The following is a 16,466-nucleotide window of genomic DNA, read 5'->3' as shown; positions in this document are numbered from 1 at the left end:
GTGCAGCAGAACCTGCATTTTTAGGGGAGCTCAGCATAAATCTTGTATTTCACTAACCTACAGTCYAGTGAACAAAAAAAACCCAGCACTACAACGTTCTGAGACTCTAAAAGCATCTCAGTGTAARTAAGACTACAAAAAGGACAATTTGCTTAGCAATGCAATTGTTAGGATTTAATAATTCTATGGAAATATTTAGAAAATTAAGGTCGGTGCAATTAAATGTAAACTGAAGTCCCTTAAGCTGACACAATGAGGACTGTGCTGCGCTGCTGCACTGCCAGGAGACTGCTGACTCTGAGGATAAATCCATGCTGTATCGATGCTGTCTGGGACACACAACACCCAGCCAGGAGTGCCCTTGACTGTAATGTGCCTGAGAGCAGATTAAGGCTCCCAGCATGGAACGTGCTCCCTTGGCAGTAGATTAAAGTTCCGGGCTGGGTTATTCAGCACCACAGAACTGCAGCAAAGAGGAGTGGAAAGATCTGTCCCACCAGGGGGGAACTGCAGCCCTGTGGCTGCTGCTGACACACGTGGCCACAGMTGGGATTATACAACAGCTCCTCGAGGGTCTGGGTGCTGCACAGCCACGTTGGTTACAGCTCAGCAGGGGCTGCAGGTGTATCCCCAAACCTTTATCATTTCCCTGGCACACACTGATGGTGGAAATGCCATTTAAGAGCAGTAAGAGGCATTGAGAGCCCCGGGTTTTATCTTTTAACGGTTTTTCAGCACTGCCCTCTCCTTGTGGCCACCACAGACAACCCAAAAAGACTCATTTCATGTCAGCTTTGGGCCTGACAAATTGGACATGGGAAAGATGCTGTGGAACTTGCTCCCAAATCCAGATTTCCCTCATCCTAGTGCACTATTCCACCTTCTGCACCATTCAGCAGACTCATTTCCTCTACTCAAAGGCAAAGGTTTGGAGTACAGAGAAGATTCGGAGCCTTCCACACCGAGTTTCGGTGCTGGGACATRCGGCAGGAGAGCAGGAGCAGAGCTCTGAACCGCTGCAGTGTCCCAGGGAGCAGGGGCTGGCTCTGGGCTGGATCCCGCCTGCACCCGCAGCCCGGCTAAGCCCGTGCACCCAGCAGGAACCCAGCGGGAGCTGTGCCCCGGGAGAGCAGCAGGACGCAGCGCCCAGCCCAGCCCCGCCCGCAGCCCCACAGCCCCGGAGCGCTGCCCTGGCCGGCCGGGAGCTCACCTTTCCCCCGCCCGGCTGGTGCTTGATGTTGTCGGTGGAGCCGATCTTGGAGCGCACGTTCTTCAGGTCGGGGGCGGAGGCGCTGCTGGCCGGGCGCGGTGCTCGGGTGCTGGTGCTGCCTTTGCTGCCCACCTTGGCCGTGGTTTTCTTGGCRTCCGCCGACACCGTGGAGGCCGTGGCAGATTTGGGAGCGGCGGATTTGGGCTTGGGCCGGCTGGGGGCTGCCCCGGGCACGCTGGGAGTGCTGGAGGCAGCGGTGGAAGGAGTGGTGGCGCTGCTCTTGGTGGCATTGCCGGTAGCACTCTTGGGGCGGCTGGAATCTGCTGCAGGATCAGAGGGAATGGGGGAGGGCAAGGGGAAAACAGGGCTCAGAAGCTGTCACACACAGTGCCTCAGTCACACAATGTCAGCAGGAGTTGGGACCTTACTCCCCTCTGCCATGGCAGGGGCACCTCCCACTATCCCAGGGGGCTCCAAGCCCCATCCAACCAGGCTTTGGACACCTCCAGTCCCAGATATGTACAGGGACCTCTCAGTGACCCYGGCCCCAGACAAAGGGGGTTTGATTCAGGTTGAGGAAACAGCCTCAAGCTGTGCAAGGGCAGGGTCAGCTTGGATACTGGGATAGTCAGCTTGGATACTTCCTGGAAAGGGCTGTCCAGCCCTGGCACAGCTGCCCAGGTCAGGGGTGAGTCCCCATCCCTGGAGGGATTTAAAAACCCTAAGGATGTGGCATTTAGGGRCATGGTCAGGGGTGGCCTTGGCAGTGCTGGTGGCTGGGTGGGCTCTATGGTCTTGCAAGGTCTTCCCAAACCCAGGGATCCCACGAGTCCATGGAGAGAGGGAAGGTGAGCAGTACCTGAGGGAGACTTTGCAGAGGTTTTCTTGGCGTCTGCTGGCTTCGCGTCTGTCTTGATGGCTGCCAACAGAAACGCAGAGGTCAGAACATCAGGGAGGATCCCTGCAGCATTCCAGCTCTGGAATCAGCCCGAGGATAAACTGCTCTGTGGGAGCACCTGGCTGGACTACTCCTGCTGGCAGCAAAACCCCTGGTACTCTGCAGCCAAAGCACCAGCTCGTGTCCAAGGATCCTCGTTCAGCGATACCGCACACCTGGGGATGGGCTGCATTTTGTTTCTTCTCAAATTAACCTCCTGAATCTGACAGCATTCACTGGGACTATTTTAATCCTGCCCCACCTTCATTTCTTAAAAAAACCCCAAACAAACAAAAAAMCCACCCCAAAACATCTCCTTTCTTCAAAAAGTAACAAAAGCAACCCTGCATTTGTCCTTCTCCAACCTTGCTCCCATTGCCAGACCAGTCCTACCCTGTGCCAATTTTCTTGCACAGGAGTTATTGCACATATTTTGGCCCCTATTTTAATTGTATAAACCCAAAAATCAATCCCTAAACTGAGCTGCCTTTGGGCAAAGCCCAACGATCATGACCTGATTACACAGCACAGAGGACACTCTAAACCGGGGATGCAGCCACACTTCTCCAGGCAGGAGAAAACCAAACACCAAATTGATCAAGGAAAAAACTATGGACTGAAAAAGAGAAACAGAACTTTATTTTAAGGAGCTCTTTGATCATGAAATTGTAAGGTTTTTACTATCACTGATGAGCAAGTTTGGGTAAAGTCTGCTTAATTTCAGCAGCCAAATGAAGGCAATGTGGAAAATAATTATTAAATGGAAAAGACCTAAGTTAAAAATTATGAAAACCCTCATTTTTTAATATTTAATTTCCATTAAGTCTTAACTTTTTAGATAAACTCCAGCAGCTGGCAGAGTCCTTTATGGAATATCAATACCAAAAAGACCAAGGGGAAGAGGCAGATAACTACAGGCCAAGTTAGTCTGGATCATTCCACCCTGACTTTGCTAAAAGCATTCAATTAAACACCCCAGATAAGATTCCAGCTAATGAGGTGAAACCCATTTGGATAATTTAATAAGGCCTAAAGGATAGATACATAATTAATAGCAAAYACTTCAAAAAGGGGCTGTCAAACCAACCTAATTTCATTCCTCGAGACCACAACTTTAATTGGGGAAACTGTATGGACAGAACAGACTTAGGTTTACATAAAAGGCAAAGGAATATTATGTTACTTTAATATACAGAGATGTTATTTCTGCTCGTGTCAGTGGGGAACCAAATGCTGGAATTTCTGTCTGTATTAACATGAGATGGTGCAAACACAGCTAAAGCTCCTGGGACAATGGTCTGTGGTGACAGACTTTGATCTGTGCCTGATCTGAAGGGCTGAGCGTGCTCTTGTGCAAACACAGAAGTCATTTCCACGGGGGGGAAACAAAAACTAAAGAAAAAACCCTAAAAATCAGAATATCAATCCTCACATAATCCATGGCTCTGCTTTAGAGAAAGGACTGACATTTAATACCTGAAAAAGTCGAACTACATAATGTCAAACCTGGCCTTTAYACACATTTTATGTGAGACAATGACTTAAACTTGATGGCAGCTCAAGGCACCAAGTGCCTGATTTCTGACAYGAGAGAAGCACCAGCAGCTGTCCTGAGAGAGCATTTTCAGCCACAAACACCATCTTCACCCCAAACTTACTCTCTGGCTCAACACTGTGTTGTGAGACACTAAATCCATGGAATAAATTCCAACTATAGCCAGAAAAGTCCTGCAAGATCATCCAGTATAATTGATCCCCAGCACTGCCCCACATCCCCAAGTGCCACATCCACAGGGCTTTTAAATCCCTCCAGGGACGGGGATCCCACCCCTGCCCTGGGCAGCCCCTTCCAATGCCTGACCACCCTTTCCATGAAGGAATTCTCCCAGTATCCAACCTGACCCTCCCCTGGCACAGATTGAGCCCTCTCCTCCTGTCCCTGTTCCCTGGGAGCAGAGCCTGATCCCCCCGGCTGCCCCCTCCCCTAAAGAAGCTGATCAGAGCTGTGACCCAAGAGCTCCAGGCATCCCCAGTTCTGTGACCCCAAAAGCTCCAGGTGTCCCCTGYGCTGTGACCCCAAGTGCTCCAGGTGTCCCCGCCCCCATCTCACCCAAACCAACCATGAGCACTGGGCTCGCAGTGGTTCTCTCGAGGCCCCAGGGCACCTCCCACCCTCTGTCCCAGCCCAGCTTCCTCCTCACCCAGCACAGGAGAACAGGACCCCCTTCTCACTCCATTCCTTCCTGCCCTTTGCGTTTCCAGACCTGGACAGGCCAGCTCTGCCTCCCCATGGAGTCCCTCCAGCTGACCTTATCTCTCCCTCACCCCACGGCCCTCGCTGTGCCTTGGCAGGCTCCCCCACATTCCCAGGGCCACAGCCTCCTCCCCTGCACATCCTGCCTCTTGGAACGACCTTCCTATGGCTCTGCATCGCTGCCTCCATCTCTTTTCAAATGGCACCAGCAAGCGCTCCTTTGTTTGYGGCTCGGCTTGGGAAGGAGGAATGAACCCAACTCATTAGAACAGATCCTGCATTCCTGGGCTCCAGTTTGCCTCCAAGACCACACAAAATGAATTTCACCAGCATGGCCACGGGATCAGACTGGATACATGGCTCTTGGAATGTGCAACACCTTCTCTGCACTTGATTAATTAGATTTTCCCCCAGAGCACACAGTCTGGGATGCCCATCAAACCTAATACATCCCAGCATAGCTAAAACATCACAATTCCTTTGGGAAAGCTGGGTCCTGAACCCATGCTTTGGGATTCAACCCAACCCATGTAATCTWACACATTTATTGGCAAATTTGGCCACCGAGGTCCCATCATTTGAAAAGACTTGAGAACACTGGACTGCTGTTTTATCTGATGTCAAATCCCTCGAGCTCCATTAAAATGAGTGAGAACACTGTTTGTTTATCTAACAYGCTGCCCAGGTGTGTGTGGAACTCATGGGAAGTTCCCTCTTCAGCAGCAGCAGGAGTGGGACACAGTTTTTGGATGAAACTGATGTGATTTCAGCTCCAAAGTCTTCCTGCACTACTGAAAAACCTCTGCTTCTGCTCAACCCTTCCTGGATTTCACACACCAGTTCAGGTGTTTCAAGTCCTCTTCCCAAGATTTGCTTTCCCAAGCTTTCATTCAGTGTTTATTTTGTTCCTGTGGCAAAATACAGAGGGAATAGAATCCCTACTCTTAGGTCAATTGTGTTCAGTAACTGAATTAACCCTGGATAACAGAGAACTGATCCAGACTGGCCTTGAAGGGAATCTGGAAGAGGAAGCCCTGAAGAGAAAAATGTGGAGCTGCTGTCAGAATCCAGACAGTGATGGAGTGGCTTTCAAACAATTCCAGGGATGGGGACTCCGCCCCTGCCCTGGGCAGCTGTGCCAGGGCTGGACAGCCCTTTCCAGGYRGAWCATTCCCAATACCCACCCTGAGCCTCCTCTGGCACAGCCTGAGGCTGTTTCCCCTTGTCCTGTCCCTGTTTTCCAGGAGCAGAGCCCACCCCCCTGCTGTCCCCTCCTGTCCCCCAGAGCTGTGCAGAGGAGCTGGTGCTGCTCAAGGAAGAAGCTGCTGCTGGTGGAAGGGCAGATTGCCAAGGGAAGTGGGGCAGCACTCACTCGTCGGCCTCTTGGGAGGAGACGCCGCTGTGGTTTTGGCAGCGGCCGCTGCCGTCACTGGCGACGGCACCGTGGTCCGGGGAGCAGCAGACGAGCTCTTGGAAGAAGTTTTAGGAGTGGTGGAGGATGGAGGCTTGGAGAGGGAGGTTCTCTTCTCCGTGGGCTTCGCATCCGCGACCTGAAACGGAGCAGGCGGTGTCAGGACAGCTGGAATGTCAGCGCCAAAGCACAGCGTTCAACGCGAATGGACAGTGCCAAAAAAGGCTGAAATGAACAGAAATTGCTGRAATCCTCAAACACTTCATTAAGCCTGGTACTGTTGGAAGGTTATAATGCAATTAAAATATAATTAAGATGTGCAGAAGTGAGTGATGGCATGGAGGGCAGGACACAGAGCACGGAGCCTGCGGAGGAGCAGGTTCACCTGGGGCTGGCTCAGCTTGGATCTGTGGGAGCCTCTCCAGCTGGGAAAGAGGTTCTGATTCCTGGACAAAGAGGAACCATCAGTCCACCAGCAATGCTCCTGGGAGACATTCCCATCCTCCAGGAGCAGCAATGCTTCCTGAGCTGGAATTGCTTTAAACATCGGGGACATGAGGAGTGAGTGTACACRGCTCATCCCTCACTTGGAAAACTTTCCTGCTGTTCCTGGTAAGGCACTTGTTTGTCAACTGCCTCTGCAGTATGAAAATACTGAGCTAAGGCATGGGAACAAAGCTGATTTTATCAAAAAGGGATTCAGAATGATGCAAAAACTTGAACCAACCCAAGTCACCAGCTCACAGAAAAGTGCAGATTTACACCTGGGCTTTCATTTGCCTTCTCTTAGTTTTAGTTATCTCTAAAAGACACTCAAATGCAGTAATTTGAGCTTAATACAGCAGGAATGGTTGTGTTTAGCCATCAGTGAAAGCTTCTGAGATAAATTTTAACATTCCCTTTTAAACTTGAATTCCTCTACTTGGTAGGATCACAAATTAACAAAGGGAACATTCCCGTTCCTAACACATGGGGATTCCCTGCTTCTCTGAAGATCCAACCCTGTCCATGAACCTTCTCTTAATGGAGATTTAGGCATCTCCCACATTTCCTAAGCCCAGAAGTGTTACCAGTTCTTTCTGTGCAGTTTTACAGTGAGCAGACTTCATAAAATGAGCATTGGTGGGAAATGCAGAGCATTCACATGGATTTGGTTTTCTTCAGTATGAATATCAAACGTCTCCAATCAGTTCTCCCATGTTCTTGTMTGCATTTAAGAGTTGTATACAGATGGAATTYCTGACTGTGAGGGTGGGGAGCAGCTGGCACAGGGTGCCCAGAGAAGCTGTGGCTGCCCCTGAATCCCTGGAAGTGTCCAAGGCCAGGCTGGATGGGGTTGGAGCAGCCTGGGATAGTGGAAGGTGTCCCTGCCCATGGCAGAGGGTTGGAATCAAGTGGTCTTTAGGGTCCCTCCCAATCCTCTTCAGTCTGGGATTCCCTGATTCATGGAAGCTCGTCAGGACAACCACAGCAACACACTGAGGGTTAATTTTCCTCTGTGGTGACACAATTCAGTGCCAGGGACTCGATGCCATCCTTGGGTTAATGGAAGCTGCTCCCACGAACCCTCTAGCTYCCATTGCTGAGTTTATCCTAGCACAGGAATGTCCAGCCTGGCAGGTGGGAGCTGGGAGTTTCCCTGGTCAGTGAGCTCCAGGAGCTGCCCAGAGGCAGGCGGTTCTTACCTTTGGTTTAGTCTCTTTTGGAGTTAAGGTGGAGGGACGGGTGCTGCTGGTGCCAGGGCGTTTGGAAGTGCTGCCTGGAGTAGGACCTGCGCTCGGGCTCGTGGGCTTTTTGTTTGTGCCCGGGGTGGCCGAGCTCGGCCGCTTGGGGCTGGTGGTGGCCGAGGGCTTGGCTTTCGCTGCTGCCGGCTTTGGAGTGGAGGTGGATGCAGCAGGCTTTAGGGTTGGGCCAAAAAGCAAAATCCAGGATAAAACCAAAGAAATACAACAAAAAATAGCGCATTGTAAACCAAAACATTGAGCTGCAACAACAGAAAAGTGATATTTTAAAGGAAACAAATATAATAATAATAATAATAATAATAATAATAATAATAATAATAATAATAAAATAATCAGCTTTCTGTTTTCTGAGTGCAACAAAGACACAAATGCAGCAGCCTCCAGAGCCGGGAGATGCTGCCATTCAATTCCAAACCAACGGGATTTATTCCAGCAGCATGGAAAGCAACAGAAGGAATGGCTGGTAAAGCTGGGATTAGTAACTGGGTGCTCCCAGCATCCAGAGCTATGTGCAATCTGCGGGCTGTGGCTTTCCAATTACGGGCACACGGGGATTGCGAGCTCCAAATCCTCATCGGATCAGCTCAAATGGGCAGGGCCTCGAAGGGAGAGTGCCCCAGGCCCCCAGCCCTCCTGGGGACACTCTGGGAGGAATTTGCTGCCTGCTGGAAGCAGCAGAGCTCACCAAAGCCGGAGGAGCCAGGCCCTGAGCGGGATTCATGAGCCGGGCCCTGAGCRGGATTCTGCAGGACACAGAAATTGTTGTGAGCCCCTCGCAGAGTGTCTGTGAGCACAGCTGGTTCTACACGCTCATTACATGTTTACTACATGTTTACTRTACGTGTACTACTGCTACAACCACCAACACCAAGCAGGTGAATTCACTGAAATAAAGTTTCCACACTTCTGTGAAAGGCACTTCCAGTCCCCCCAGGCCCAGGCTGAGCCGTCGGCAGCTCCGGAGCTGGATGGGTTTGCTCCAGGGAAAGGGCTCTCAAGTGGCAGCTCAGAAAACAGAATTTGGGCTGGCAGAGCTGAGGAAGCAGAAAAGCTGGCAAATAAAATCCAGGGAAGCGGAGATGCCCAATGTGGAACAGCTCCTACCTTGGTCTTCTTCTCAGGGCTGGGAGGGAGCTCCTTGTTGGGAGGAGCTGTGATGTCGTTCCCAGTCACGGTCTCGGCTGCTTTGGGCTCCTCTGGTTTACCTGGAGAAGGAAGGGAGATTTGTAAGTTTAAGGTTTTTTTTTAAAGGTCTATTTGTTTAGTTTACTGTTATTCAACACAGCAGTAGCAGAAGACAGAACTCAGTGCAGGTTGGTGTTAGTGGAAAATGTCCTAAACCCCAGAACACCTGCAGGAAGAAAGAATTTCCCTGTAACAGGTGAGGTGCATCCAGATGCCATTAGATTCCAACATCTCATATTATCCCAGTGGCAAAAGCCACACAGCAGATGAAGGAAACCTGTGGTTTAATTTAAATAGCAAATCTTTCCATCTTTTGAGTTGTTAAAATAAATTGTTGGAATGTTAATGGTGAAGTTCTGACCTCTTCCAGGGTTTACACCTATCCTGAAGTGTGGTCCTGTTCCCAGCTATCCCTATTTTTACAGCTGGTCCTGCTCATCCTTTCCTCTGCCCACGTTCACAGCTGAGCCCTCCGTGAGCAGGGAGGATTCCCAGGAGCCCAAGGGAGCAACAGGGAAGGTCACAGAGGAAAAATTACTCCAGCCTGGAATCCAGCCTGGGASTGCAACAGCACAGGGACCTGGARAGGAGAACACRGARCTGCTCCCAGGGCTGGAGCCCCTCTGCTCTGGAGCCAGGCTKGGAGAGCTGGGGGTGCTCACCTGGAGAAGGGAAGAATCCAGGGAGAGCTCAGAGCCCCTTGCAGGGCCTGAAGGGGCTCCAGGAGAGCTGGAGAGGGACTGGGGACAAGGGATGGAGGGACAGGACACAGGGAATGGCTTCCCACTGCCAGAGGGCAGGGATGGATGGGATATTGGGAAGGAATTCCCAGCTGGGAGGGTGGGGAGGCCCTGGCACAGGGTGCCCAGAGAAGTTGTGGCTACCCCTGGATCCCTGGCAGTGTCCAAAGGCAGGCTGGACATTGGGGCTTGGAGCACCCTGGGACAGTGGGAGGTCTCCCTGCCCATGGCAGGGGTGGAATGGGATGATCCTTAAAGTCCCTTCCAACCSAARCCATTCTGGGATTCCCCRAGAGCAGGAACATGGAGATCCCTCTGGCACACGTGGATCACACCAGCCCTCCCTGCCCAYGCTGTGTCACAGCACAAAGCTCAGATTCAGTTCCAAGAAGTGCCACTTGTCCCTATGCTTGTTCATTTTGATCACTGCTCCCCGAGCTGTGACACTGGGTGGGGACAGGGTACACACACCAGCTCCTCTCCCAGGGGCAGGAGAGCAGCACCACCTCCTCTGAAAACCCAGGACCCAAAGCAGTGTCCAGCCACAGCAGGACCAGCACCACCCTCCAACCCAACAACAGAATAAAATGTTCACTGAATTGCAGTTTTCCCCCATTTTCTCCCCAAATGCCTGAAATCCCAGAGCAGCCCTTGGTGCCAGTGGGCACTATGGGACACACAAGCAGCAGCTTCCCCATAAATGCCTTCAACCCCTCCTTCCCCACGGGGCTGCTGCACAGCCGCCCCGCCATGGGCTCCCCTCCACTCCAATTCCTGCAGCATTGCAATTTCAGGCAGGAATTTCAGCCCAGCACAAATTCCTGCAGCTCCCCTGGCRTCTGGGGATTCAAACCCATTGTTATCCGAGCTGGACACTGCTTTTTATAAAACACAACAGATTGTGACAAACCCAGGGTAACAGTTCCAGCAGCAAACAGCCTGTTCTGTGCATCTTTTGGAAATCACTGTTTATATTCTCCATTTTCCTGCCTGTCAGACTTGAGGGGAGCATCTCAGAGGGTGGTTCAGTCCTGGTACAAACCAGGAAAACAAAACCAACCTGTGTCTTCCTGCCCCAGAGTATGGGGTTGTTGTTTATGTTGTGACTCCAGGGTAAGTTCAGGATCRGTGTTTTTTCCCTGCATTGGTTTAGCGTTCCTACCCATTCGCCTTTCCAGTTTCACAGCTCTGGTTGAGCATCTTGGGCACATAAAAGGGTTGGGAGGAAAAATGAACAGCAAAATGTAGAGGATGGACACCTGCTTTAATGCAAAATTCTGAGGAATTGTTCCTGCTCACCTGGAAAAGCCATTTTTATTGCAGCTGATCTGCACTGGCTCCTCTCCACCTGAGTCCTCCCCTGCATTTCAATAAAMCCTCATGGTCCCCTCGTGTCACCTGCCAGCTCTACCCACAGCAATGCCAGCAGGAGCCGTTGCTGTCAGCAGTTCCCCTCCTGAATAACAACAGCCTCCAGCCCACTCCCTTCTCTCTGCTTCTGGGAATGGCTTCATTTGCAATCCTACCRCTCTCAAATATCCCCCACCTCAAGGTGACTCCCATCTGTTGGAAGCTGCTGTCGTTAATTATTTCAGCTAATTCAGCACCAACATGAAACCTCTGCCTGATGAGGGGCTGCAGCACGCACACCGTGAATCCCCTGGATCAGGGAGCCCACTGCTCCTCAAAACCCACAGCTTCCAAAGCTTCAGGATTTGAACTCCAGCAGCGTCCATGGTTCTGAACCAATGACAACATGAATTTCATGTTATTTCATGTTGCTTAATAAAAGGTCAATCAAAAACAGGACAGGACACAGGGAATGGCTTCCCACTGCCAGACGGCAGGGAGAGATGGGATACTGGGAAGGAATTGTTCCCTGTGAGGGTGGGGATGCCCTGACATAGGGTGCCCAGAGCAGCTGTGACTGCCCCTGGATCCCTGGCAGTGTCCAAGGCCAGGATGGACACTGAGACAGTGGAAGGTGTCCCTGCCTATGGCAGGGGGGGCACTGGATGGGCTTTAAAGTCCCTCCAACCTAAACAATTCCATGATTTTATAAACATAAATAATAACAACAACAAAAACAACATTAATAATAAAAAAAAATAATCCTAGGGAACTGGATGGAGAACTTCTCTACTTGAGGGGCCATAATTCAGGCTCCATCTCTCACAGCCTCTGACATTCCAGGATACACAACCCTGTACCATCCCCCAGGGATTACAGAAGGATAGGTTGGGGCTTAATATTCATTTGTCCTGTGCTCATCAGGACATTTGCTCTCATTCATGGTTTAATTACGAGGGTGTTCGCGGAGCGGAGAACTGGGACCATTTCCTAGTTACAAGGAATATTAGGAAAAGCTGCCAAACCTTAATCAAATTTGTTCATTAGTCTGCAAGAATTATTTAAGAGACTTTTCAGTTGGCTTGCTCCCCCAAGCACCGCAACAACCCCCTGAAAGATATTTCAAAGGCATTTTGTTGGAGCTGGAGCCAGGGCTGCCCCGAGCCGGCTCCTGCRGCGCCTCGTGCTGCTCACCCAGCCCGGCTGAGTCAGCAGCAGAGCGGAACCGCTCCCRAGGGAAAGGGGCTTCAAGGAGACAGGGAAGGACATTCCCATCTGGCATCTCCCACTAAGGACTCTGAGACACAGCCCTGCCAGCAGGAATTTCCTCCCCACTGCTGCTCACTGCGATGGCAACGTGTTGTGCAGCGCATCCATCCTCACTAAACTGCTCTCAGTGCGTTTTTATGGTGGAAATCACACTTCTGGGGACAGCTCAGCTCACAGCACCCTGGGCATTTCTGACTCACCATTTCCAAGAGCGACACTGCAAGAAATTATTCCTGTCATTGGCAAGGCCCTGGCACAGGAYGCCCAGAGAAGMTGTGGCTGCCCCTGGATCCCTGGCAGTGGTCAAGGCCAGGCTGGACATTGGTGCTTGGAGCCTGGGATAGTGGAAGGTGTCCCTGCCATGGGACACTGGTGGCACTGGATGAGCTTTAAGGTCCCTTCCAACCCAAGCATTCAGGGATTGTGTGACTCCTGTGAGGATGGAGCTGAGTGGAGCAATGCCCACGCCAGCTGTGGGTGGCACACTCCGATCTCTCTCTCCCACATGGATCCATCTGTGCCGGAGTGCTCAGCGCGGGTGCCAGGTTGGCCAACCCAGCTCAGAGCTGGGGAACATTCAGCCAAGGCCACCCGCARAGCCCAAAGCACCAAAACGATGTCTGGCAAAAGCCCTTAGAGCCAATAAGTAAAAAAGCCTAATTTTAAAAAAAGTTTGTCACCAGAAACCAGGTATTTACCATTGCTGGATGAAGGACTGAGTGATCAATACCATGTGGAGTTTGGGTACAACCGGAGTCGAAGTGAACAAGACTCAGAATCAACCAGCAGCGGCAATTTTTCAGAATAAATAGTAATAATGAGATGGTCTGTGCCAAAAGCACACCCAGAAAAGCAAGATTTCGCTCCTTGTGCTGAAAGGGAACAACAGCGTTCCTACAGATCTGAAAAAGGATGGAAAATATAACTCTGAGGTTTGTCCTGTTCCAGCAGAGTGAGCCATCAAACCCCGCTAATGAGGAATTTGCAACTGTGCCTGTGGAGCCAGGTCTGAGGTGGTGACGCACACGGAGCACGTGGGGCCGGCCACGGAGTGAGTGGGAACAGCTCCTACAGGGACACGGCCCGTTCTGGGGGACTGGCAGCCACKTGCAATGGCAACTTTGGGGCCTGAGGAGACTCCTAACGTGTTTTATCCTTAAACTCTCACTTCACACGCTGCTGCTCTCCTGGCAGTCCCTACCAGCAGCTGAGGTGCCTTCAGAAGAAATGAAACCTGACACAACACAGTCAAAGTGGCCGAGGCAACGGCTTTAAGAATCTCTTTTTTTGCCCAAAAAGAACAGGGAGAASGGCACCTTCATCACCTGTGGGAAAGGCCAAAAGTGTCCCCAAGGCTCCACATTGAACATTCTGTTCATTGTTTCCTTAAAACTTCCCTGTTTGGACACTGAGTCTCATCCCAAAGGCTCCTGCACAGCTCTAATGCAGCTATGGAATGCCCTGAGGAATCTCAAAACACATCCTGCAAATCCATCCAGGGATTGCTGAGGCTGGGAAAGGCCTCTCACATCATGGWGTCCAACCATCCCCCAGCAATGCCAAGGCCACCCCTGACCATGTCCCCAGGTGCCACATGCACAGGGCTGTTAAATCCCCTCAGGGATGGGGACTTGACCCTGGGAAGCTGTGCAGGGCTGGACAGCCCTTTTGGGGAAGAAGTGGCAATGGCTTCCCACTGCCAGAGGGCAGGGATAGATGGGATATTGGGAAGGAATTCCTGGGAGGGTGGGGAGGCCCTGGCACAGGGTGCCCAGAGCAGCTGTGGCTGYCCCTGGATCCCTGGCAGTGTCCAAGGCCAGGCTGGACATGGCTTGGAGCASCCTGGGATAGTGGAAGGTGTCCCTGACCATGAAATGGGGTGGCACTGGATGGGCTTTAGGGTTGCTTCCAACCCAACCCACTTGGAACCCCATGAACTCTGCAGCCCAGCCACAGGGACATCCCCCAGTGACACAGGGACACTGAGCTGGAAGGAGCCCAAAGAGTCTCCACCCATGGAGATCCTGAGAGCCAGGAGGGACACACCTGGATGGCCCTGGAACAGCCCCTCTGCTTCCCCAAGGCTGTGGGTCGGGGTCAAACCAGTCCAGCCGCAGTGAGTCCCTGCAGAGAGGGGGTGCCCACCACGCCCACACCCCCTCCGCTGCTTCCCCAAGCCAAACCCTGATCACGGATAACTATAAATACAATTCCTAACCAGAAAGAGAAAAAACCCATCCCACCCACTCCTTGAAATAACATCTCTTCCCATCCTGAACTGCAGTGTGGAAACCACCTGCCTGTCCAGCAGCTCTCCAGCACATGGATAACASGACAGTGTGGGTTGGAAGAGATGTCAGGAGATCATTTAGCCCAACCTCCCACTCCAGATACACCAGATTGCTCAGGGTACATTCATCTTTTTCTGAGCATCTCCAAGGATGGAGATTCCRTATCTTGGGGCTTCTCCTCCAATATCTGATTACCCTCCTGGTGAAATAACAAGAATCTAAAATCTCACAGTTCCCCAATTCCTGGCAGAAGCTGTTTTACAGCTTTGCTGAAATCTCCCACAAGTCACCCAGCACGCTTTGCTTTCAGCTGCTGCTGCTATTTTGGTTTGCTGACCCATATTCTTATCCTGGAAAAACAGAACTGTCTCCTCTTGTTCACAGCTTCCCTGTCATTGATGGCTTTACAGACAGCAGCCACAGMCACCTCCCTCTCCCTGCTCTGTCTCCCAGGCTCAGGAGTCTCGTTTGGCCACTGCCTGTGTGAGCTCCTCCACTACGATGTTTTATTTATCACACCTTGGATTCCAGAGAGCCTTTAGGAGGACAAGGAGGAGGTGTGGATTGACACATTGCACTAAAAGACGAACACACAGAATCCCAGAATGGTTTGGGATGGGATCTTGAAGACCATCAATCCCCATTTCATGGGCAGGGACACCTTCCACTGTCCCAGGCTGMTCCAAGTCCCATGTCCAGCCTGGCCTTGGACACTGCCAGGGATCCAGGGRCAGCCACAGCTTCTCTGGGCACCCTGTGCCAAGGCCCCCCCACCCTCACAGCCAAGAATTTCTCCCACATGTCTTAACCTGACCCCTCCTTCTTTAAAACRTAAGGATTTATACATTGACAGTTTTTTCTATTTTATTCTCTCTTTCTGAATTCCTACAACTCCACATGCTGGAGGAAAGCCACACCAAAGTGTTCTCATGCCACCTATACCTACAAATCCAGTGCACCAGAGTCCCAGCTCGTGTGAGGTGGTGCTGAGCTGAACCCAGGTGGGAGCAAACACAAACCTTCAGCCTCTCAGAGCCCTTCACCTTCAGTTSTAAGGAACAGCTCTCATGAAAGCTCCAAGTGTGTGTGAAAAACCCAAACAGAAACGAAATCTGGAAGGCTTTGCTGTTTGTGTTCCCTGAAGAAGTAAAATGAGGAAAAAGCACTTATAGAAATGTACCCAGGAGAGTCTTTTTTAAGTAAAACTGTATTACTGCACTGTTCTATAAATCACAGAACTCAGCAGCAAAGTCAGTGTGCAGCTATTCCTGAAACACCAACCAACAATTTTGCCAAGAACAAGCATTCCCAAAAAAACGCCCTGCAGGTCAAAAGGAAGACCCTGGAAGAACCTGTCTTGGGCTCATCTGTAAAGGCCAGAAGTGTTCCTGTTTCCTGGCACCGCGACAGGCAAAGGCTCCAGGGAAGATCCAGGAAGGATCTGTAAGTCTGCACTGCTTTTTGGGACTGTGGCACCTTGTGCCCCATCCAGAGGGTGCTGGCACTGCCCAGGCTCCCCAGGGAATGGTCATGGCCCCAAGGCTGCCAGAGCTCCAGGGGTGTCTGGACAGCACTGCCAGGGATGCACGGGGGGAATTCTGGGGTGTCTGTGCAGGTCCAGGGGCTGGACCAGTGATCCCTGTGGGTCCCTTCCAGCTGGGATATTCCATGGTTCCCTTCTCCCTCTAATAAACGAGCGTTTCCATGGATACCTGAGACTGTATCCCCTAAAAGCTGTCCCTGTGGATGAGGCCCAGGCTCTCGGGTGACAGGTCCCTGTGTCACCTGCCTTGCCCCGGGTGGCTGCTCCAGGAGGGAACCACAGCTGCCTCCCAACGTGAACCAGGCCAGGCATCATCCCCAGATCCCCAGGCAGGGATATTTAGCAGGCTAAGCTGAACTAAAACATCATTCAATGAAACAKCTCCATAATTCTCATTGGGATTAGAGTCATCAGCTGAAAATCCATTAAGAGAAATAGATTAAGCAATAAGGCAATGACCATCTTTGTCTTTACTCTCYCTCTGGAACGTAAACAAGCCCTGGAACAAGCCCTGTCCATGTGGAACCACGG

General features: G+C 51.4%; 1 protein-coding gene across 10 annotated transcripts in view; it reads right to left on the bottom strand.

The window, feature by feature from the left end:
- MAP4 (microtubule associated protein 4) overlaps nucleotides 1-16,466 on the bottom strand; it is a 113,831-nt gene that overhangs the window by 12,334 nt on the left and 85,031 nt on the right. For 8 of the 10 annotated variants that reach the window (XM_057367847.1, XM_057367848.1, XM_057367851.1 and 5 more), the window contains 5 exons: nucleotides 8,662-8,762; nucleotides 7,498-7,710; nucleotides 5,774-5,951; nucleotides 2,070-2,129; nucleotides 1,211-1,533 (listed from right to left, as the gene is read on the bottom strand). In XM_057367847.1, the coding sequence (XP_057223830.1) occupies nucleotides 1,211-1,533; nucleotides 2,070-2,129; nucleotides 5,774-5,951; nucleotides 7,498-7,710; nucleotides 8,662-8,762 (875 nt within the window). The remainder of the gene's footprint in view (nucleotides 1-1,210; nucleotides 1,534-2,069; nucleotides 2,130-5,773; nucleotides 5,952-7,497; nucleotides 7,711-8,661; nucleotides 8,763-16,466) is intronic. The other 2 variants (XM_057367857.1, XM_057367850.1) reach the window with 1 other exon arrangement.

Source organism: Malurus melanocephalus, unplaced genomic scaffold (genome assembly GCF_030028575.1).
Source record: "Malurus melanocephalus ecotype Western Australia unplaced genomic scaffold, MMel_1.1 scaffold_86, whole genome shotgun sequence".
Taxonomy (NCBI): domain Eukaryota; kingdom Metazoa; phylum Chordata; class Aves; order Passeriformes; family Maluridae; genus Malurus; species Malurus melanocephalus.
Note: the sequence above shows the minus strand (reverse complement) of the source record. Positions and strands in the feature narration are given on the sequence as shown.